This window comes from Coturnix japonica, chromosome 5, assembly GCF_001577835.2.
Source record: "Coturnix japonica isolate 7356 chromosome 5, Coturnix japonica 2.1, whole genome shotgun sequence".
In the NCBI taxonomy this organism is placed as follows: domain Eukaryota; kingdom Metazoa; phylum Chordata; class Aves; order Galliformes; family Phasianidae; genus Coturnix; species Coturnix japonica.
Window position 1 is genome coordinate 32,729,546 of NC_029520.1, and position 24,155 is coordinate 32,753,700.

General features: G+C 39.2%; 1 protein-coding gene across 1 annotated transcript in view; it reads left to right on the forward strand.

The window, feature by feature from the left end:
* The window catches only part of PRORP (protein only RNase P catalytic subunit), a 35,744-nt gene that overhangs the window by 10,994 nt on the left and 595 nt on the right, over nt 1-24,155 (forward strand). The window contains exons 5-7 of the mRNA XM_015864987.2: nt 2,795-2,902; nt 21,580-21,728; nt 22,555-22,750. Of these exons, the coding sequence (XP_015720473.1) occupies nt 2,795-2,902; nt 21,580-21,728; nt 22,555-22,750 (453 nt within the window). The remainder of the gene's footprint in view (nt 1-2,794; nt 2,903-21,579; nt 21,729-22,554; nt 22,751-24,155) is intronic.

The window sequence follows — 24,155 nt, forward strand, 5'->3', positions numbered from 1 at the left end:
AATGAATGGCTGAGGAAAGGAAAAAGATGGAAATGCCTATTTCTGTGTTAGCATCAGCACATACTGGTTAAAAAAGGAAAAAATGATGAAAGAGAGCATGGGACATCCAGACGGTGTGGAGTACCAAAAAATGTGAGATCACTTTGTACTGTTGCTGAGGTATGAATGGATTTCAGCCACCCACATGCTAGTGGATAATCAAACAAATATTTTAAATGCCTTCTTCATGTAAGGATAATTTCCACATTGGATTTTTATGACTGAATTAGTTAAGAACTGATGTAGTCAGTGCCATATCCATTTGCAAACATAAGTTATCTTAATAGAAATGGCAGTGAACCACTTGTATCAATTGTGTAGTTGGCATTTCCCTGTTTTCCCAGCCAGGCAGTGAATGAAATTGGGTGTTTTCTGTTTCCAGTTCACTTTTCTTTTGAACGTAATATATAAGAGGTTATGACTGGAACCTCCCTTCTGCAGGCTCCCCACAGTCCTGCTGCAGTGAGTCATGCTCACTGGGTACATAGGCTGCTACAAAACATCTGGCAGCAAATAAGATGGAATTGCTGTACAGCTTATTGCAGTACTTTTCTGTAGCTCCCTTGCATTAAGATAAACTTTTCCTCAGCAGCTTCTTGAGAAAGTTAGAAGAAGAAGTTAGAAATTGGTGTAGTTTCTACTGTGTTTATTTGAATGTCCTTGTATGTAAGGAGAGATCTGCTACTTGTTGGTGTCTCATAGGGTTCTTCAGGAGTGCAGCCTATTGTGTTCAGCAAGACGTCTTCATCTAAATGTTCCTTTTGGTTTTCCTGTGTTCATTACCTGCCTGTCTAGCAAACACATTGCTGCTCGTAGATCAGGTTCTCAGTGTGGAAGGGGAAGCTTGTTTGAGTAGCACAATTCCTTTTGTCTAAATTGGCTTTCATGTCATTATAGTACTGCATTGGTGAATTTTGTGTCTGGCTTGTCTTGATAGGTTGTAGCTTAGCTGCAGCTGTGCTCTGCTTAATTACATTTCATAAGGAAGATCTTCAATTTCTTTTTCCAGATGGTTAGTGAGGGGAATGTCTAGAGAGAATTGTGGGTGAATCATCTCTTGATTACTGTAGCTGGAAGTAACAGCTGGATAAAGCTCAGGCAATTCTTAATCTTTGGAAGATCAGCATATTTCAATTTTTATACTATATTTTTTACAGTGTAGGTCAGTGTTTGTGTGCTTGAATAACCCTGGATGGTATAGCCTTCTGTTTGTTCCCAGGCTTTGCCCTTTTCCCTTCCCTATGACTGAAAGGGATGGGAAGCCTGACAACTCAAACTTGCTTTTGTAGAGTCATGTTGTGGCTTAGGTTGGAGGGGACCATAACAAAAGATCATGGTCCTAACCAAGAAGTTGGCTTCTGAAAGCCACTGAGCCTGCCCTGGCAACTCTTGCTCCATCTGCCCCTCTGGAAGAGGAGGGACAGCAAAGCACAGGGTGCAGAGAGAGCACCCAGCTCCTCTGTGGCTTTTCCAGTGCCTGTGCTGCCATGCTTTCTTGACAAAACACTCTGCCTACTGGGGTAACCCACTTAAGGAACTGCTTAAGGAACTGCTCTGTAACTATTGTCACTTGAAATAAAATACCCCTGTGAAGAGTCTTCACTAAGTGTTTGTTTTATAAGGAATGGAGCCCTTAAAGACAAGATTACACATAGAACATGTTTTCTAAAAACATCTACTTGACTGTAGGTAATTGCTTCCAGTAACGATGGCATTTGTTGGCACTGGAAGAATAATGCCCTGTTCAAGTGTTTCCCATGTATTTTCATCTGCTTCCTCTTTGTCTTTTCCATTCATGCTTATCTTCGTCACCAGATTTTCCTATTTTGCCTTTGTCCTCTCTGTTTCCTTCTTTTTCCTCTTCTCCTCATCTCAGACAGCTGTCCAGTACTGCAGCAATGACTTGACTGATTTTGAACCACAAGGAATTCCAACAAAAACCAAGAGCCTGGAAGCTGGGAATCTTTTTTTTTTTAACCTCAGTTGTTTCTCTTCCTATTCCCCCTCCCCCCACTGCCATTGCTAATGATGTCCGATCTGAGTCTTGATGTCCCTGTCTCTCAGATGGCACTGGGAATATTTATTCATCTATATAGAATATCTTGAGATTGGGAGGGGAGAAATATTTCACAGGCGTCAACAGTTTGTAGATATAGCTTTCTTGCCTTATTTCTTATACTCTCTAAATTATATTTATTTAAGCAGTAGATAAGTAAAATGATCCCATGAAAGGCAGTTCGTTCTGGTGGTACCAGGCTGAGCTGTGCTGTCTGTGTTTTTTACCAGTGTGCTTTTGACTGATACAGGTCTGTTCACTTAGAATATATACCTGAAATTTTAATGTTTGAATGAGGCTTTCTTATCTCACTTGGTCTGTTTGTGCTCTTAATACAAGTGATCCTTTTTCTATTATAATTTGTTATAAACATTCCAACTAAATTTGAAGTTGGTGGTCATACATAGCTACCTGACAGCAGTATATTTTCTGAGCAAATACATTCTTTATTTCACTTCTTTCCTGGAGGAAGAATGTAGTAATGTAATTTAAAGGAATATCAAAACTATCCAATGTAACATTTTTGTTTTCTGAAAGTACTTTTTCTGTGTGTGTTGTTATATTTGCAAATATGCAAGTAAGAAAACTGAGAGATTTGGTGGAGGCTTCTTGGATTGTTTTTATAATAAAAATTGAATGAAACTATTTCTATTAAATGAAACCTATTATTTCCCATATCCTTTTGTTGATTTATTTCAGGAATTTGAAGCCTTTCAAACATTTGTGGAAAATCGACTTCCGTTTGATATTGTTATCGATGGACTCAATATTTCCCATATAATGCCCAGAAAGGTGCAGTGTGAAAATGTAAGTGCTGGTTAAATATTTATTACGGATTTTTTGTATGCTTATTCTGATGGCAGAACAATTAGTGCCTCATTATTACTTACCCTCTTGAGAAATTGGTCTAACATTTTTGTAGCACGTATTACTGTAAAATTTGAAGATTTATCTAGACTTTGCAGATTAAAACAAGCAGATGAAAGATGGTGCTTCTTACATATTTGATTCCATCAGTCAAATAAAATCATACCTGAATTTCCCTTAGTGTGTCATGCTTGGTGATAAGCTACTGACAGTAACTTTACTAGGACATATATTGTATCTGTTTTCGTATTTCGAATTACCGTACTATATAGAAAACTTAGTCTAATACAGTTATGCTTGCAAGTATTTTAACTCTTATTTCAAACTGTATCCTGTACAAGTTTAAATTTAATTTCACTTTCTATTGTTTTAAGCATTTGAATCCTGTTCTAGCAAGGGGAAAACAAGCTTCCTTTCTTTCCACTTGAGTGATTTTTAGGATAAACCTGCCTCTTTACCAGTGCTCATTTTGGAGAATTCTCAGTGCTCCTTTTTTAGTATTTCACTAAGAAATGGCTTCATGTTTTTCATTGTTGTTTTTGTCCCATTCAAGATCTATTCTAAATTAGTAATTATGGGACATAAAACTATTAGAGACCATCCAAAAGAGGGATATGAAAATGGTGAAGGGTCTAGTGGGGAGGATGTATGAGGAGCAGCTGAGGTCCCAAGGTTTGTTCAGCCAAGAGCAGAAGAGCTGATGGGAAGCCTTATGGCTGCAGCTCCTTACAGGGAGCAGAGGACAGTGCTGAGCTCTGCTCTCTGGTGACAGCAACAGGGCCTGAGGGAATGGCATGGAGCTGCATTGGGGGAGGGTCAGACTGGGGGCTAGGCAAAGGTCCTTCACCAGAGGGTAATGGGTATAGAATGGGCTGCCCAGAGCAGTGGTCATGGCACTGAGCTGTCAGAGTTGAAGTGTCTGGACAACGCTGTCAGATGTATGTTCTGATTTTTGGGAGTGAGGAGTTGGACTCAGTGTTCCTTATGATTTCCTTCCAACTTGGGATATGTCTTCCAAAGCCAAATTTTAGATCCTTTCTAAACGTAAAGAGTTTGATAATTTAATTTACTTCTAGTAATTACAAGAAAAACAGTTTAGTTCTTAGAACTACTTTAAAGCTATTCAGAAGAGGCAGGATATCCTCTCATATATAGAGATAAAGGCATCTGAGCTCGGGAACTAAATAAACCTGCTGAAAGATGTCTGAGAGCTGTGATGAAATTTCATGAGATTCTGGCTCATAAAAAGGGTACTTTCCTTAGTATGAAAATAGAAAAGGAAGTTTACAAGTTGTTTGTATGGGATCATGGAGAAGAGTTGATTGTCTGAGAAGATTCCCAGGCAGTGTGCAGTGGCACAGTATTTTTAGACCTATAAAGACAGATTTGTGCTGTCAGGGGAGGGAGAGAAATGAACTGTTGGCTTGTTGATGTCCTGCACTGGTTCATGCCTATCCCAGTCTGGGAGCCCGGAATGAAGTCCTCAATATTCAGTAAACTCTCTGAAGATATTCAGTACTGATCTGGACTCCTTCCTGTGTGATCTATTGTGATTTTGCAGTGGTTTTTGGATTCTATAAGAGTTCCCTTCCAACCCCCCCAGTCTGTGATTGGAGGCAGTGGAGAGAAGAGTCAGCCTGGTCTTGTGGGATAGTTACAGTTGATTTCTGGTCAGAAATCTTTCTATGAGATATTGGTATGTTGAGCAGTGTAAGCTACATTTTTCTTCCTGGCTTCTGCTGTGTTTGTTGAAAGGACCTTAGGATCTGCCATGCCAGGCAGCTCCAGGAGGGGAGTATGGAGACATCAGCTTTCCATTTAGATTCTTTTGTATTGGTACAGGTTGAATTCCTCACGAGTCCTAGGTACCTACATCTTAGGAGAGTATGTATGCTGTTCTGTGTTGCATAACATAACAGTGACTGCTAAACAGAAGAAAAGGGGGAAAAGTATCAGCAATGTAGGACAGTGCAACTCTTTCTTTTGCCTCTAAGCTTTGCCTCCATCTTTGTGGAGTAATTCCCCATGTGTGACTGCTGACCTGGCTGCAGGCTGCCCTTTTGAGGGCTCATGTTGCCACTAGCATGTGCTTCCTGGAGGCTGCCATCATCACAGCAAAGACAGCTGACTGGGAAGTGCAGAGTGAAGAAATACATGCAAGACAGGTTGGAGACACAGTGTGAAGGATAAAGTTAACAGTGAAGGCTGCTGAGGTCAAACTGGCTGTCCAGCACAGCAGGAATGGTCAATTTAGAAGAGGAGCATGTTGTGACTCTTTACTGACTTCCTCTGCTTGTCCTGAGAAATGATAATACAGGAGTATATGTCCAAGAACTTGTGTTAAAAGCTGCACAACCCAACATGTTTTACTTAGACGTTAAATTATTTTACGTCTCCAGATGGGAATCATCTGTGCTCTTCTCAAGGGTTTATTGCAACATCGCTCAGAGTTAGTCAGGATACTGCATGGTAAATCTGTTCCCAGCCTACCAGGAGTATGCTATGATGGCTGAAAGAGCAAATGAGATTGTTATTCTCTGTAAATGTGAGTATGTGTAAATGGGTGTTTTTTTGTACCACTTGTAGAACAGTTTAGAGGGAATACTGGAATGTACATCACTGTTAAACATGGGAAGGGGCGTAAGATCTATGTGGCAATTTTGACTCATTCTTACCTTTACTAAATTTAACAAAAAGCATTGTCCCACTTTTAGATTTAGTTGTAGGAAATGTAAATGTGGTGCTGAAGAACAGCTAGCTAAACTCTTTGTGAGATTATTAAAATTAGAAAACATTGGTAAGAATACTACTTTGTTTTTCAAACAGCTTAATATTTGTATTTCCGCTTTCGCCTTCTGTAAGCATCCTGGAAGGTGGCTGGCTATGTGGGAAAGGCTCTTTTTTGTGGGGTGAGAAGGAAAGGAAAAACAGCAGAACTTGAAGGAATGATTTTTAGTCATCTAATCTCAGAAGTATTCTGATGTTCTGTAAAACGCGATATGTGACTTCCAGTAGCCACAGGCACCTTCACTTTTCACAGCGAGCACTTACTTAACAGAGCATGATGAATCTTATTGACTTGGCAGATTTACAGGAATATTCTGTGGTCATTTCTCTATTATATGATATGGTCACTTTGTAATTATAATCCATTTTTTTTTGCCCGGTTGATTTTTAAACTAGAGCTGTTTTTCCAGATGCAAATCACCATGGGGTTGCATCAATTACTGACAAAAGAGGAGGGGGTGTGAGGGTGGGGTCAAACACTTTGTAGAGGAATAGAATGTTGAAAGGATGTCTTATGAAGGCAGTCACTGTAAAACTGCCACACTACATATTAGCAGTACCTCTTTTCAGATCTTTCCAACATAGCTTATCCTTTTACATTAGGCATTAAAATTGATTTCTAATTAAAAGGTATGGTAGAATGGAAATTGTTCTTGCTACGTAATCCAAGCAGCAGAAATACTCTCATAAACGTAAGATAGTTGAGTCATGTATTTCTTGCAGTCTTCTGTGTGTTATATTCTCCTCCTGTTTAAGACTGGTTCTGATGTGTTTGCCTTGATGAGTCAATCACAGTTTATAAACTACCATTTTTGCAGTACAAACTGAGATAGCTTTGCTGTTTGACTAAGCAAAGGTCACTGGGGCTGTGTTGTGACTTTGAGTTAATCCAGATGTATCTAATGACATAAATCCTCAGCTAGCACAGTGTTGGTTGGAACTCCCTGTCCCTTGCTGCCCTGACTCCCTACAGTGCTCCTGCCTTTCACCTTGTAAAGGTCAAGAGAGGGAATTTCCACACATTAGCTGTGTGGTTCTTTTGTTAAACAAAAATGTTGCATAATTCTCAAATGCGCTTTTTCTGGTTTATCAGTTTTCTGTCGTATTCCTTAGAAGCAAAGGGAATCTAAGTGCATACAGGGATACCAAGGCTCTGAAGAATCCCACTTCCCTTGTGAGAGAGGAGTGTAGAAGCTCTGCTGAGCTCTTTCCAACTATCTCTGGATTGTAGGGGCCAGAGCAGGAGGTGAGAGGTAAGAAGCAAGCATGATGTGGAAAGGGTTTCACTATTTTTAATTTACACTGAGATTAGTCTGTTGTAAATGAGGTATGCAGCCAGCTCCCTTCAAGGCTGTACCCAGCTGGTCTTAGACATAACTGAATATAGATGGGGGGAAAAAATACATGTGTATATTATATATACATGTTTTAGATGTGTGCTGGAATAGATCAAAGCAAACTCACAATTCCCTTCTTCAAGTAGTTCAGCCAGTGAGGCCTCATCAACCCGAACTTTTCACTCTACTCTCTGTATTGAACTCAGACATCTAAAAGATTGGTAAAGTACTTCCAGATTGAGTTCTTTAAGCACAAAGGAATAGTTCTTGCTGTTGGCGGGAAGTTCAAAGTGGTTGCTCCCGAACTTAATCAACATTTCTGTAAATGGACTACACAAGTTCATATAATTCCCATGCAAATGACAGTAGGCCTGTACAGCAGCTGACAAAGCCAGACCCTTGCAGTTCCCCCCTCATCCCAGCCTGGTGGCAGCAGTTGGCAGCCAGTCCTACCACACTTCTTCCCCTCAGCAGCAGTCAGCCCTTTCCAGAAGAGCCACCAAAACTGCTTTCCTGCACCTCTCACAGCCTTCCACGGGGAAAATAAGCCGTGACTGCTCTTGTTAGGGGCAGCTCTAGGTCAGGCAGAGGGTTGGGATTTACCTGGTAGATATTTTCTCTCTCTGCTGGGGGAAGTAGCAAACTTGCTGCATGCAGGCTTAACAGTGGTGGTATGACTAAGTGAATTGTGTGATCACGGGTAGCATAGCAATCACAGGTTACTTCATTTGTTTGCTTCTTTTTCATGTTAATTAGTTTTCAAATTTTGTCAAAGTTTAAATGTAGTATTATATATAGCTGTTCTAGTGTTTTTGTGCTAGTTGTACCTGTGCTCCCCCAACCTTGGCAGTCTGGAAAAGGAAGGTGAGAAAGAGGTTTCAGCCTTGAAGTGAAAGCTGACAGTGAGAAGACTTCCATTGGAACAGAGGAGTAAAACAGGATGGAGGATGCTTATCTACAGGAAAATATGAATGGTCTTACTAAATTCCTGGGGAGGGAAAAAAAAAGATTATGGTGTTGAAGAATTTTGAAGAATTATTCTTAGTAAATTCAGCTTTGAACTATTGTTTTGATAAGAGCCTTATTCAGTGTCAAGGCTCTTTCTCCATATATGAAGATCAAAAAAACAGCTCTTAAAATAAAGTGGAAAAAAGAGGAGGAAAAATATACGGACACATTAACCCGTTATTAGTAACTCCAGTCAGTTTTGGAGTATAACTTCGTTTCTTTGAAGACTCTTGCACCTGTAGATTATCTATGATTTAAAGGGAAAAAGAAGTTATTGGAACTTACAGTATTCAAGAGAAGCTATAAACAAAACTTTCTCTCACATGTCTGATGTACTGAATATATTTGGAGGTCAAAGAACAAAAGAAGTAATACCTGTGCTTACAGTATAGTAGACAAATTCAGGTACTAAACTTATCCCGATTTTCATTTAGTGATTTTTCCCAGTCATCAAGTCTATTTCTAGCTGTGCTGTATGTGAATGAGGTCTAGTGAGACAGTAATACTTGGTACAAAACATGAGCTCTGCTGTATGAGCTGTCCTGCAAAACATGCATTTATTAATGAATTTGCCCCAAATCAAGTCATGCATGGAAAACAATTTTTTTTTCTTCTTTGACTTGTTTGGCAGCATCTGTGATTTGTTCCAGTACTTTAGTGTCTTTAAATGAAGTGAAAATTGAGTAGATCCATGAGTCATTCCCTGTTCAGAATCAATACATCCAACAGAGGTCTTATTTGTCATACTGTGACAGTTCATCAATTCTTCCTCCCACCATCTCTTGTCCTACCACTCAGCAAAGTTGTCAGACATGTTTGTCCATTTGCTCTTAGCCTTTTCCATCTCTCTCTTTTCTGTCTTTATAATGTATTGGTCAAATAATGAAGATATTTGATGGATTCACTACAAACCACCTCCAGCATCTGTGTAACATGATACGATCTTCAGTTGATTTGTGTGCCCCGGTGGCGCAGTGGTAGCAATGCCGCCTTGCAACACCGGGGCCCGGGGTTCGAATCCCCCCTGTGGCGCAAGTGGTAGAAGTGCCGCTCTGCTACACGAGGCTCGAATCCCAGGGGTTGGACTCGATGATCTCTAAGGTCCCTTCCAACCCACACGAGACTGTGAGACTGTGAGACTGTGATTTAGTCACAGGATACCTCTACTGACATTCAAGTTTTCTCTTAGAAGAGAAAAGGAACTCAAACACCAGCAGGTACTTTTGCACCTTCACTTATTTTTGGTGTGTGACTGGTGCTCTCAGCACTGCATTTTCTCTCTCCAGTCAGTTAATTTCTGAGGGTCCTCGAATATCTCAGCAGGTGTATTTGGTCAATTTCTTCTCCTAAGTCACATGTAAGAGACTGATACACTAAAATCTTCCCCTCCACACTGGGGCCATGTGAAGTAAGGCAGATAAAGTTCATGCATTTTTGGTCACCAGATCCTGAAGAATAGCATAGCTGTTAAGCTTCTAAGAAGAGGTGAAGGAAACTAGGCTTGTTTGTCTCAAACCTAGAGTGAAGATCTGAAAAGTGTGTCTTCTCACAGTTCTTCAGAAAGCTCTGACAATTTCCATTTGTGGCTAAAAAAGAAATGAAAGAACACATAATATTCAGCTTCACATACATAATAATTGAAAGCATATTTGTCACAAATGTCACAGATTCTAGAAATATGGCTCCGAGTTGTAAGGATGTGTGCTTTCACTTTCCTTTCAGAGGTAGCCAGTCTGGTTTTGCATTCCTTGTTGGGAAGAATAAAGGAGCAGAAACTGAGCAGGTTAAGCCATTTGACCATGAGGGAACCTCCCTGTTGCTTTCTGCCCAATTCTGATACTTTGTTCTGGTGCCTCCCCTCACTATTTGCAGCCTTTGTTGCTGGTTACAAGGCTGAATAAAGGTGATTCAATCAATGATCTGTGTTGATTCCTCTCTGGTATTTATTAATTTCCGCCTTTGTATTTGGCAGTAGCAGTGAATCAAATGTTAAGATGAGTGGAGGAGCACACAGGCACTCCTTTTTTATGAGGGAAATTGCATCACATTCTTTTTGTAACAAAAACTCTTGTACATCACCAGGTACGTGAGCTTGAAATTCAAGAAAGCACAATGATAGTGGCCTTGTGATTCATGTCCCAGTGAACTCTGTAACTGTAGCAACGGGTTGTTTGTTGTGGTGTAGAGAAGTCCCACTGAAATCTAGGTGATAAAGTCAAATGGCATCTATGAAGTGGATGAGTTTCAATCCTCCTGTTTCACTTCCCCCTTTAAAAAAATTGTGAGATGAACTTTCTTTGGGCTGTCCAACTGATTCATCTAATTACAGAACTGTTACCTCTACGGCAATAGTATGCTATGCCTCCAGACCTGAAACCCAGTCTTCAGGGAACTGAACTACATCTTTAGGAATGATTCTTGTGTGGAAACTCCATATTGAGTAGTGCCATTAAGATACGGAGAGTAGGCCATCAAATGGAAAGTTTGGCTTATTAGGGGCTAATTCTGTTTAAAAATAATTGATTTGAGCCTGAGAAATACTGTGGGTTAATTTTGTGTGTCATCTTAAAGATAATGTAGATAAAATCGTCAGAACGGCAGTTATGTATGCAGTTATGACGCAGTTATGCATCTGGGTTTATGTACTTTGAAAAACAATCAATTTTTTATTATTTCTTGGCTTTTATATCTGAAGTGTTATTTTTAGCAGAAGGAAAATACACCTGTTTTGAAGCTGTGTTATCTGAGGGAGAAAAGGTATTATGAAACTAAACCTAAATTTCGTTTTGATTTGTTTTTGAAGTATGAAAGCCTAGACTTCCTTGCATAGTTATTTCCAGAGATTCCAGTATATTTACATGCCAATTAATAATTCAACAAGTTATTAACTCATATTTATTGTTTTTTCTCTAGTTGAATTCTATTTGTAGAACTAGAGTGGAAGAAACATTTGTATAGGTAGCTTAATCTATTTAAATTGAGGTTATAAAATAGTTATAAACTGCAGTGAAAATTAAAACCAAAGTTGAAGTTATTATTTTTTAATCTTCCAGAAAAATTGAGTAGAATTCTCCACGGCTTCTAATCTAAACCTCTTCTTAGGCTGTTTGTTCACATTCATCTTTGAAACAAAATAATTATGAATTCCTATTTGAATCCACCAAAATGAAGACAGCACTGTGAACATGATCACACTGACAATGTGCTTGTTCAAATCAATTCACAAGAATTCATATTTCAAACATCTGACACGTTGTAAAAACACTTAATGTAGAATACTGTTGCCCACTACAGGTGAAACCTGCATCAGTTACTATGAAAAACATACTTTTTTCCCCAGTACTGATTTTATATGTCAGATGCAGAAGTTGATGGGTTCTATCAGGTATGGATAGATTATAACTATTGTTACAATCTCCCAGACTTTGTTACTGATATAGGAACTTGTGGATTAAGAAGGTGCATCCCAACTAGCAAATCTAATTGCTATTGATAGAATTTCCCCTGAAAAATTTATTTAATTACCTTGTCAGAATACTTTTCATTTTCATCCCTAGAGATCCCCAAAAACACATGTTAAATTACTTGGAATGCTTCTTCTCTGTCACTACATTAAACAGCCTCATATTCTTAGGAAACCTACATCATCTTGAGAAATTCTCCATTTCGATTCAAATCATTTACATATTTCATTTTAATCTTTTCAACTATGTGCTGCTTTTTTCTTTCTGCATGGAGATAGTAGCTAGTGATACTTGCGTTTCCTCCTGATCTATTGTTCACCTTGCAGATCTGTTCAGAAACATGCATTCAAATTATCGTAAGTCAAGTGAGTCAGAAGCAAAAAGAATGTTGTGAAAACTGTGCGAATGTAAGGACTCTATTTTCCAAACAGTTTTGTCAGTATTAACTGATGCTTTCTGAATCATTTATACAATTTCCAACTGCTGCTTTGTCCTGTCCTTGCACAATTTTTCCTGTAGTGACTGTTCACAGCAGACCTCTGCGTCTGTCGGACTTTTGATGACACCAGCTTAGCTTTCAGGTAAATGCGGAAATACTAGATGTGCTTACATCTGTCCTCATCTCTTTCCTGTGTTCATCTATTTACCTGCTCACTTCTGTGATCATTAAAAAAGAAACAGGTTGGATATTTATCATGTCTGCAGTATTTTAATCTTTCTGATTTAAAAAGATCCTTTCTAGGGTTCATGTTGATATGGCTCCTTGAGCAAGTTGTGTACTCTGTATGGCATGAGCTCTCTCACTCATTTCCATTGATTCTGTGGTGCTGTTCCTAACTCACATGATGTACCTTTGTAGAAGAATCCTCTTTGCTGATGCCTTCTCTCCTTGTTTATTTCCCAATTGCATGATATTTGGGTAAACTAAGTAGTACTTATAATATGCAATGAAAAAATTAAACACAGAAGTGCGTTGTGGGTGCTTATTAGGGTTGTGCTTCATTGGAATTTGAGCTTTGATATATAGCAGAAGTTTGAGGAAAGCTGAGTGGAAGACGGATATTCTTTAGATGTTAGTACTTCCTATTCTACTACCTGATTGATTAATTGATAGGAATTTTCTTCCACTACAGTCCTAAGCTGGCATATACTTGAATAAATAAATGAGGTGGTTGTAAGAGGGACATATGAATCTAGTCAGAGAACTGAACCAGACAGCCTTAATGGTGCTGATTTATCCTGCTCGTTATTATGAGTCATTGTCCCGAGCTTGTGTAATGTTAATTTTTGTTTACACATCATATCCCTGAAAAACTTTGTATTGCGCTGTCTAAATCCATTTATTCATGATGGCCCTAAGATGCAGTAGTGGAAGGAAGAGTTTTAAAACAAAATAATTGGAAGCTTTTTGACATCATCACTTGTCATTGATACATATGTCATACTTAATGTTTTCTTGCTTTGAAGAGTGGAAAGTTCTATCTTGCCACTGATAGAGCATCCCCAAAGGAACTTTTGGAAGTGCCAACAGTAAAACACAGGGATTTCTATTTTCTTGTCCCACTCACTCTCATATCCAAAAACCCCTTCACTGTGCTGGCCTAGCCAATTTAACCAGTAATATCAAGTAGTTTTAGCACTGAATTATCAGATAAATTGGGCTGTGTTTGTAAACTAAAGTTATCCTTGTACTTGAACACAGACATTTGGTCTGGAGTGCTGCAGGCTCCATTATGGAGTGTGTTCATTCATTCCATAGAAGCAGGCAAAGATACAGTGGAATTCCTCAAATGGGCTGGTGGGTAGAGTCACAGACAGATAGCTGGAAACAGTTGTTCCAAGTCCCCAAAACAAAATTTGCTTTGAAATGGGTAAGATTTTCTTGAAACAGTGAGTGGAATGTTCGTATTTTGGTTCTGTTGCCTACACTCTTCTGGTGATCATATTTTAATATTCTCGAGCTTATTTTTCTGACTACGGGGACAAAAATTAACCAAGTAGTTAAAGATTTTCATATAACCAGTTATTTCCAGGAGATGGAGCTTGCAGACAAATGTCAGATATCACCCATAATTAACTCATGAGAGCTGACAATATTATCAGTTTGTCGAATTACTTTATCTTATCTCCTGAGTTAAAGAAAAATACTTAAGATAAACACTGACCCATCCAGTGCTCAGCTATTGAGTATTTCAGACGTTATCAACACACTTCTTTTTAAAAGCATTGAAGTATATTAGATCTTGTGGATCTTAGCCATGGTGAGTACTGTTAGACCTTCACTGCCTAGGATCTCCATCCTCTGATGTTGCCAGCAGTGGTAGCAGAATAGCACGAGTCTACATTGTTGGATGATGCAAGTTAATGACTGTATTAATAAGAACAGTGTTGAAATATTTAAGTCCCCTAGGTTTTAGGTTTTCTTCAGCTTGATAAATATTAGTTCTGCTTACATTAGTATTAAGCAGATTGCTTCCCTGATCCCTCCTTGCTGGAAGCCTCATTGCATGGTTTACCAGGTAGCTGGTATATGTGCGAGGCAGGTGCGAGGCTCAGGAGCAGCTGCTCCTCCACCTTTGGCCTTTGAGCTGTAGTTTGTTTTTGCTAATTTTTACCCTCTGGAAGGTAAATGTCTGATATGTTCCCTGTCAGATTAAACACATTTTTCATCTTTCAAATAGAAATCACCAGATCTGAGTACTATTGGTTAGTGTATTTATTTGTGTAAAGGACTAGAAGTTCTTATTGGAACAGCTGTTTTTGGAGGTAGTGTCTTTAGTTGTGAATAATAATCTGTAGTGAACAGATGGAAAATAGTAGTAATGAGGAACAGAACAAAAACTGTGTGAAAATTCTGCAACAAATGTTTGCTGCATGCTATAGGTATTTTTATTATGATTATTATTAATGCAAACTGTTGATTGGCAGATGATTTTCCTTTTTATTGTGTCATTCTAACTGGGCCACAAGCCTATTTACCTCTAGGCACAGAAACTGTCTATATTTTAAAGTTTTTCTGTAATTCTCAAGTTTATTGAGAGGTAAATTGTCACTGCAGAAGCGCAGCTCTACTGAGCCCTGAACAGCATCGTACCTGTGCCTGCTGAACCGCTGATCTGCCCAGCTGGTGCAGCTCCTTTCCTCAAAGAACAAAAGTACCGACTGGGACTTTCTGAACCACAGAGAGGGGGAAAACACTTCACATTGTACTGGGTCATTGGTGCTGTACAGACATCTGCATAGGACAGTGATGAGAACTAAAATATTGGTATCTTTAAACTGTCAGTTTCAGTCTTACAAAGCTGATTTCAGTCCTGCACTAAGTTATTTCCTATCTATGGAAAAGATCAATCAAGCTTGTGCTTTCATTTTCATAACACTGCTGCCACCACCACCCTGAGATCCTGCTCACATTTTGGATTTTCAGTACTTACCTATAACTTCTGACCCAGCCTGTCAAAATCTAAGGCTGGTGCAACTTCATCTAGTTCACAAATATCCTTTTCTAATAACTTTTGTGGTGTTTTTTTTGGGTTTTTGTTTGTTTGTTTGTTTTTTGTTTGTTTGTTTTACATTTTTTTCTAAAATGTGGAATGGTAACAGGAACTATTCTGTGACTTAGAGTTTTTGTATACAGCTGCTACGGTAATAGTAGAAATGCAAAAACACCAATATAATGGCAGACCCCTGAAGTTGCAGGTTCATTTAGGACAATTATTTCATTTATGGTTTGTGGCTCCAATAGATGAAGTTTCACTTTTGTATGCTTTATAAAATAAACCTTATACCTTATCATTTCCATAAAACTTGCTTGTTGGTGAAAATAAAGATGGTGTATTTGCAGTACTAGGTGCCATTAAGCTGTGAGCAGTGAACAGTAAGAAAATAATTGTTGAGGCACCAGTAGTACAGGCAGGAAGAATTTAAGAATGAGAACAAAGGATAGTACTGAGATGTGGGAACATGTATGTGTCACACTTTGTGTCTTTCATACTTTTATGTGCTCATTTTCCTCCTGGTTTATAATCACTGATTGACAGAATCATCTCACTCACTTCCAAAGTGTGGAGGATTTATACCAGTGGCTCTTTTCAATACTTTGGAAATCTCCAAGTTTTGCTACAAAACAGTCAATACTCAGTAGAAGTCTGGATAAAAAAAAGCCCTTCACATAAGATGCCTGTTGTGGCTTAACCCCGCAGGCAGCTCAGCATGACACAGCTGTTCACCACAAAGCAGAATTTATTGAAATCTGGGAAGGATGTTGTACCATGATATAGTAGTTTTATTTGTGTAAATTGACTTTCTAGGTTTTGTAGTAAACCTTATATCATTTCTTTATTTTTAATTGCAGTGAAAGGAAAAAATGGCTGATCTTTTTTGATTTATGGTATTGATACTTAACTCCTGGAAAGGAGTTATCTAGGATGGGAAACATCCAGGAATTAATAATAACAATAATAACATTATTGTAAAGTTGCCATTATTTCTGGAGAATTAATCTCTCAGACAAGAGTAAAATGGATATTTTTAAAACTTAGACATATGCAAGAGAGAGATTTTATCCTTAATATGAAAGAATTTTGATCCAACAAATCATGCTGTAATTCCTGAGAAGGCCTGAGTGACACAGGTGCTCAGTCTTACTTTCTAAGGAGCTCCCTCTAACGGGGGTCTAATTTCCAGGGAGAACAACTGAAGTCAAAAACTGTTTGTGTTTAGGAGTTGATGAACCAAGCTTATGAGCGACGAATGATACACGTCTTTTTATTGCCCAGTTTTGTCTGAAAATAACATTAAAAAATATAACTGTGCAATAAGAATAAACTTTGTGTATGAATGTTTTAATTGCTTGTAGAGATGAGTGGCTCTGCCTCCCACAAATACCCTTGCAGCAGAAGTCTCCATGTTCCCTTCAGAAGCCCCATGTCAGGTAATCAGTTGGGTGGGAACATAGGATCAGGAGCCACATGCCTAACTTTCCTGCCCTTCAAAATTGTGCAGCCAGGTGGAGAGTGTGGAGCCAAAACAGCAGGAGCAATCTCAGCCTGGATTTGTACATCTCACACCTGAACATTTTCAGGATGCAGAGAGGTGCAGCTTCTGAGATTGTGTAAGTCAAAGCCTAGGTGTAGATTGGTGTAGATTTCAGATTATTGATTATGACTGCATTGTGTATTTTCCTAAAATCTTAAGGAAGTTTGCTGCACTTGTGACAAAAGGACAAAATGACTGCATTACATTATTTTCCTTGTGAATACAAACATTTCCCAGTTCTAGTTGTTGCTTTGTCAGAATGCTACTTTGGATTTCAAATTCACCCCTTCTCTCGATCTTTATGCCTACTTTATAATTACTGAGCCAACATCAGTGAGTCTGCTTGCACTTATAAACCAACAGTATAGATGTATTTAAGAGATTAGGAAAAAATGATATAATAACTGGTTAACAAAAAAACTTCTCTATGCAACTCGAAGCCTGTTGCTACATAACAGAATAGTTTGTGGATTGGGAAACTTAACTGGCACTGCAGTGACTTTCAAAACTCAACTTTCAAAAATTCAGTTGTGCAACTGAGGAATGTTTGCGTTTCCACATATTTCTTGAGTTGTTTTCAGTCAGAATGAGACTGTTTTTCTCTTCTACAAATTCTGCTACAAAATTGAGCATTTCCCTACCACTTCTCCTCCCTTTTTCTGCTGTCACTCCATAGTTCCTGGCACTGTTCATTAAATAACATGCTATGCTAACTGTTGTCATTACGTGTTTCTCTCATTTATCTATAGTTGACCTTTATTCATCTGAAGATCATGATGATGATGAAAATATTATCATTCAAAAAGAGTGACATTCAACAAGTGTGTGCAAATATGGTGACACTAAAAGATTTGTGAGGTGTAAGTTCTGAGAGGGGGCTGAGGTCTTCCAAAGTGGTGATTGGTCTGAAAAGCCAGACTCCAAAAAGCTCTTTTCCAACTGACAATCCTGCTCCTGCCTCCCCATCCTTCATGTCATACTAACAAGTTAAATTGTGTGTATATACAAACGTATATATATATTTGGTGCCTGCATGCGTCCTGTTGGATTCTGTTATTGTAGAAAATACTGCTTCATTATCCATCAGATGATTACTTGCCTTTTGAGTGAAAGAGCAGGGTATAGTTGTAATTGGATTACATATTAGAAAATATCTACTTCAAAGCTTTTTGTTTTGTTTTGTTTGTTGTTGTTGTTGTTTAACATGCCTCACTGCTGGAAATTCTAAGGACCTATTCCTGTTCTTTTGTATGAAGAAATTTGTAACAGTTTTCCCAAACCTAAAGGCAATTTGAAGAGTTTTATTTTGTTGAGGCGGCTCTTCAAAATTGTTTGAAGTAGGAAATTTTACTTGTAGTCTATAATAAAGCAGAGTGGAATGTCAGAGTTTAATTACAAACGTACTGCTTCTGCATTCCAGACTGTTTCAGAGATTATTTTGAGGAAGTTCCACCACCTTCAGTTTAATCAAATGGAGTAGTAATTAAAGGTATCTCCATTACTGGCTAAATACCTGGGGTAGTATGAATGCAGGAAAACATAGATTACACTGTTGCTTCTATGCCTGAGTTTAATCCGTTTGAAGTATATATAACTCTTTATAACTCATTTGCACTCAGGAATCAGGAAGACAAATTAGCTTGGATGATGTGCACGGAGTGTCCTTGTAGTTAGTTTCTACCTGGGTGAAGGTATGTCTGCATTTATGCAGTGCTGCACTTGCAGTCAGTGTCAGTTCTGGATGTGATAAAACACCAAGTGTACCTTGGTACACAGTCAGGTTGGACTTGGCTGCAGAAGCATCCTCAGGATGCCTCTGAAAATGGACTTTCTTGGTAATGCTGTGAGAAGAAGCTTCTGTTGTGTTTGCTGCTTTGACGCTGGTGTTGAATTCAGTGAAATTACTGGGCTCAGTGGGAAAGTCCAGCCTGCTGTGTGTGCCTTCCTGCATAGCTGGTGTGCTCTGGGGAAAGTCTCTTTCCTCCTGCTACGTGTGGCAGCTACGTGCTCAGGTTTCTTGAGCTTCTTCATCTGTACTATGTAAAAAAGGAACTAGAAACGTTGAAACTGTAATTCAAATGAATGTGTTGATGGTGGGAACTCGGTCCTTGCATAACCCTGGGGATGCTCATGCTCAGCCCCAGCTGGCAGCACACTCAGGCCTGGTACCTGCATCAGCGCAGTGGTTTCCCCTGTACTTCACAGCTACAGGAGTGGGTGGGAGGCGGCAATCACAAGAGTGGCTTATTGCTGTTATTAGCAGACACCAGATTGTAGGCGTGCTTTGCTTTTAAAATAGTGGCTAGTAACACCCAATGTTTAGAAAATGTTTGATATGAATTTATTAGAATCAAACTGGACTTAAACTATTTGTGTTTGGCTATTTCTTCCTGCTATAGCTGTGTGCTCTTGCTGAGGGGGCTGAGTGCTGTGCCTCCAAGTGATGGCACTTTGGGGTTTCCTGTGTGACAAATGGGAAAGCACCGGTAATGTCTAAGGAAAAGTGCTGTGTGCAGAAAGCTAACCTTTGAAAATGTGACACGTGGCATTGGGTGATCAGAACGGATGGCTGGCAGTGAGGCCTTGGGAAATCTATATCCTGCCCTGTTCAAAGTCCCATTTGTGAGCTCATAGCCTGTCTTCCCAGTGCTGCGTTGTGCACCTGTGAAAAAGGACATGTATTTGTACATTTACTTCATAAGAGTATTTTACAACTGAAGGAATGGGATTCATCTTGCAGTATGACAAAGACTGTCTGCTCCTCAGCTTAACTCCTGGGTTTGATCCTTTGTAAACTGTGCACAATTTATGTGTGAATATGGTTCTCTGCAAAGCTCATTCCAGGAACTAGTATTGGAGCATTCCCTTCCAATGGGAAACTGTTAATGATTGTTCCAGCATAGCTGGCAGGTACATTTTACTGCAAGGGCAAGAATGTGATGGTGGTGGTAAATTCCATCAAATAACACTGCAGCAGAAACAAAAAAGAACTCATTTCCTTGGGGGAAAATAGCTGCATGCACTTATCTCTGGGACTGTCCTGAGAAAAGGTGAATGTACATACTCAGCCAGAGTGCTGATTTTTCTCTGATTCACAGCTTAGGCAGCAGAAATAAGATTTAGAACACACACACTGTATACATGCATCAATTTAATTCTGCTTTTCCTATAAGAATCAAACAATAACAGAGTGCTTCAGAGAGCCTCATTGGGGATCAAGATACATTTGTGAACAGCAGCCTGCATTCCTGCATTGATCTGTAGTAGCTTCAGACTGACTTGTGGCTGCACCCTGGCTCTGTCGCGGTCTGGTTTACCAACTCATTATAAATAGATATGTATAAATGGTCATTCTTTTGCTAATTTCATAATCCTCATTCTCAAGAAATTCTTGAGTGACATGGGGAATGTGTGTGCTGTGTATTTTTTTAATGTTTTCCACCCACTGCCTTCTGAACAGATCATTGAACTGTCAACGTTTGCTGCCAACCTAGTGCAGGAATGTTCAAAGAGTGCATCTGCGCTGAGCTTGTTGCATACAGGGTACTTGCTCTTTGTAGTGGTACGCAACAGTAACTTTTAGATAACTCCTGGAAACAGGAGATCAACAAAATACTCTTGTTAAGTGAGGGATCATTGCTGCTGCTTTGTTAACAGTATTACGTTTGTTTTCCTCTCTGACTAAAGCAGGTGTTACTGTGTCTCATGCTTTCCTTTCTCCAGAAGCAGCTGTGGGTGGGAGTAGCCACACTGAGGAAACCCCCACCTGGGCAATGTGACTCTCTGCAGACCACCTCTGCAAGTGCTCCAGCCTCCAAGGGAGGCACCGTGCTCTCTAGTAAAGTCACATTGTGCAAGGCAGTATTCAGAACAAAATTACCCGTACCTTGTGAAATTAAAAATAATACCTGTATTCTACATTTTATTTGTGTAAGTGAAGTGTAGTCTTTGTGGCAATTAGAGGAAGGATGGTATGCTGCTGGGTCACTTTTTTAATGGTGAGTTCAGTTAATTTAAGGGAGGTTAAAGGGAGGGAAAGAATGGAAAAACAAAAAAGAGGAGAAAAGCAGTTTAGTAGGGGGAAGAGGTAATAGGGAGGAGGGAAGTAGCTGGCAATGCAGGAAAAGGGACTAGAGAAGAATCAGGAGGCTGTATCTACTAACAGTGTCAGCAAACAGTTGCAGATTAGGAAGCACCTTTTCCTGGAGGTTGAGCATACAGTCATCTGAAGAAGCAGTTCTCTTTTTTCTGGGCAGAATTCCAACAGCATTGCTCTGTGACACCCACCAGCTCCTGTGGTACCCGTGTGTATGTTGAATATCAGAACCTTCCCCTGCTGAGAGCAGGAGGGGGGAGGGCAGGAGCTGGAAACATACTGAAGAGCAGCTGGGAGAGGGAGCTGGACAGAAGTGCCTGCACTGAGCAGCTCTGAGAGGCTGGCAAAAAGTCCCTCTGAAGAGAAGCTGATGCAGCAGTGAATTTGCTGTCTCAGGATGTTGGTTTATCAGTGGGAGGCCAGTCTGGATGTGGCTTTCATAAACCCTTCATCTTGAGGTCACAAATTCCCTTTTTTTGTAGCTTGCTACTTCCTCACACGGCAGCACAGATCAACTGTAGTTCCGTGATTTTGACAGCAGGTGGTGCTGGAAAAGCAATGTGGTTTAGGGCTTGATCCTTCTCTCCAGCACCAGCCAGGATTTCTCTGCTATATCTTTTCCATGGCTAGGCATTATTTAATTTCCAAAGTGATCTAAATCCCTGAGGTGGCTCAATGCAAAGCTGCAAGAGCTGGGAAAAGTTTATAGAAGCAGTGCACTTTCTGTGAACAGCTTCCTACAAGGAATTTCATTATTATTACTACTCATTTATGTTGCAGTTAAGAGCTGTGGGAAATGAGGATGTGTCACAAGTCCCACTGGTGTTTCGTGCCATTCTGCTTGCTTACAGCTAAGGAAATCTTTTGATTTGCTTTGTTTTTTTGCAGCTATTTGAGGCTGTCAACTGCCTGGCAAAGGACTATTCCCGGTTGCTTGTGCTGGGCCGCAAACACATGCTGACCAACTCTTTCAATTGGAAAAGAGAGGTTATGAAAGAAATGCAGAATAAGGCAGACTTCTTCTTTGCTGAAAATATGTAAGTTGAAGAAAATAGCTACATTTAATGGCAATCCACGCCTGATTTATGTGCTTTTTAAATTACTATTAATAGCTGTAGGTTTTAGTGCTATTACTAATGTCTCTGAATTGCATGTGTGAAAAAGAAATATTCTCCTCGCTATACTTGCTTCAAAGAACTACATGTTAAATGATGCCTTATGAAGAGTTACATCACTTGAAATTGTTTACCTGTCTCTGCTGCTTCTGTGATCCCAGTTCCCAGAACTTCTGACCAGGTTCCTTGTCCCAACAGCCAGTCCAAAGCTCTTTGGTTTTGCTCATTCTTTCAGATAGATTCTCCTTTGTCACCCTTTCTAGTTCTTGCTCTCGCTCTCTTTGCTGTCAAGTCACATTGCTTTTCTTTCTATTGTCTGAGCAGCAGCAAAAGGGACACTGTTGCAGTGCCATGTTGCAGGGACTCACAGATTTGAGCTGTTGCCTGTGTTATGCTTTGTTGGTGGTGCTGATTGTTTATATTTCAACAAAGTTTTGGGGTTGCCCCAAACTTCTGGTTTTAGCAGTTCTGTTCCACATAGCACTGTATTGATAAGTTTTGTGTCAAAAGATTATGTTGTTGCATTAGCAGACAGTAACAAGAGAGAACAATGTTTGGTGTGATGTGTATTTTTATTTTACTCTTTTGGTGCCTTATGGTAAGCAGAAATTATTTTAACATGGAACTAAAATAGTGATGGGAATTTTGTGTTGCTGATGAATGAATCTCAGATCAGCTTTTGATTCATTTCCTGCAGCCAGTTACAGCCTTGTGAATGATCTCTGTCTTTTCCATTTGTTTTGCTAAGTTCTGAAGATGATGCCTTCTTGTTATACGCCACTCTTCGGTCAGGGAAACATTGCAAGTTTGTTACAAGAGACTTCCTCCGGGATCACAAAGCTTGTCTTTCTGACAGCGTTACACGTCATCTGTTCCGTAAGTGGCAGCGTGGACACCAAATAGTGTTTTTCCCTTCCGCAGGAGGAAAACATATAAATTTTTTGGTAAGTTTTCTGCTGCATTCAGAAAGCACACAAAGGATATTAATTACATGGAGTTTCTAATTCAGTAAGCAAAAAGTTTTTTGTTGGAACATGAGAAGCAGATTTGTACCAATGGGCTCAAAACTTCCTTTTTTACTGAAGATTTGACTGTATTCACAAAGCGTGGCATAAACATGAAAGCTGTCAAGAAATTGTCACCTTACATGTTCATAATGTAAATGTAGTTATATTCTTGTGTTTAATAGTCTGCTGATGTAAAATGTGTTAGTATTTTTCATTTGATTTAAATTTTGGACTATATAATTCTCCTCTGTAGCGCTATTATGCTTCTAATTGTGTAATAGAATTTCTCTCGTTTTCATGTTAAAGAAACCATAAGAAAATACCTGCATTTTAATATTCACGGTAATGTTATCCAAGCGTATCTGTAAAGTTTCACAAAGGAGATCCCAGAACAGTCAAAGCTGTAGTTTGTATTTAGCTACTGAAATCACAGACTTCCTAGCACAGTATCACCTCATTATGTGCTCTTCTTTGTGTGTGTGTGTGTAGGAGACAGATGTCCTTGTAAGGCTTGAACACATTTTTCTGGGAAAAATTAATCATGTGACATTGCATATCATGTGGTTTCTTGGTGGCTGGTCTACCTCCATTGTTACTGCTGAATTAAAGCAATACTGCACTTATTTAGATTCATTTTCTTGCTGCTCTAGTTAAAATTGTAAATGAATGTTCTTCACTACAATCAGACTGCAGAGATGCAGGTTTATAAAGACGACAGCTATATTCAGAAAGATGAATGCTATGTACATTCCTATTAATGGAAACGAATATTGGATATAGGGTTACTTGAGTAACACAGTTTTAGCTGTACTTATTTTGTTGTAGCAGGGCTTGTAATTTTCAAATCTTAATTGACGTATGAATGATTTTGGATGTTGGACATTCCCAATCATAGACTTCCAAGTGTATAAATACAAAGTGACAATATGTTCTGAGAATCATCATTGCAAACCAGTGATTTTTTTATATTTGTATTGCACGTTTTGGGTTAATGTGCCTGTAACACAGTAGACCAGAGTTATATTTGTCTGACTGGCTGTTCTTGAAAGTGTTACTGAGAACTCCTTTTCTTAAAACATCCTTGGCACAAATCAGTTTGTGGACTTATACCAGAGGGACAAACACAAGATGTCTTTAATGTGCCCTGTGAGTTCAAGCTGCCAAACACTGCATGCTGAACTAATTCCCATATGATTTCATCTAACTGAACAGAGAAACACTTCTTTATCTCTGAACATGTAATGTGTTATGTCCAAACCATTACTACCTGGTGGAGACTGCAGATAGAATTTTAACTGTTTATAATGCCATGTAGACCTCAACTACTAAAAAGTGTTTTAAT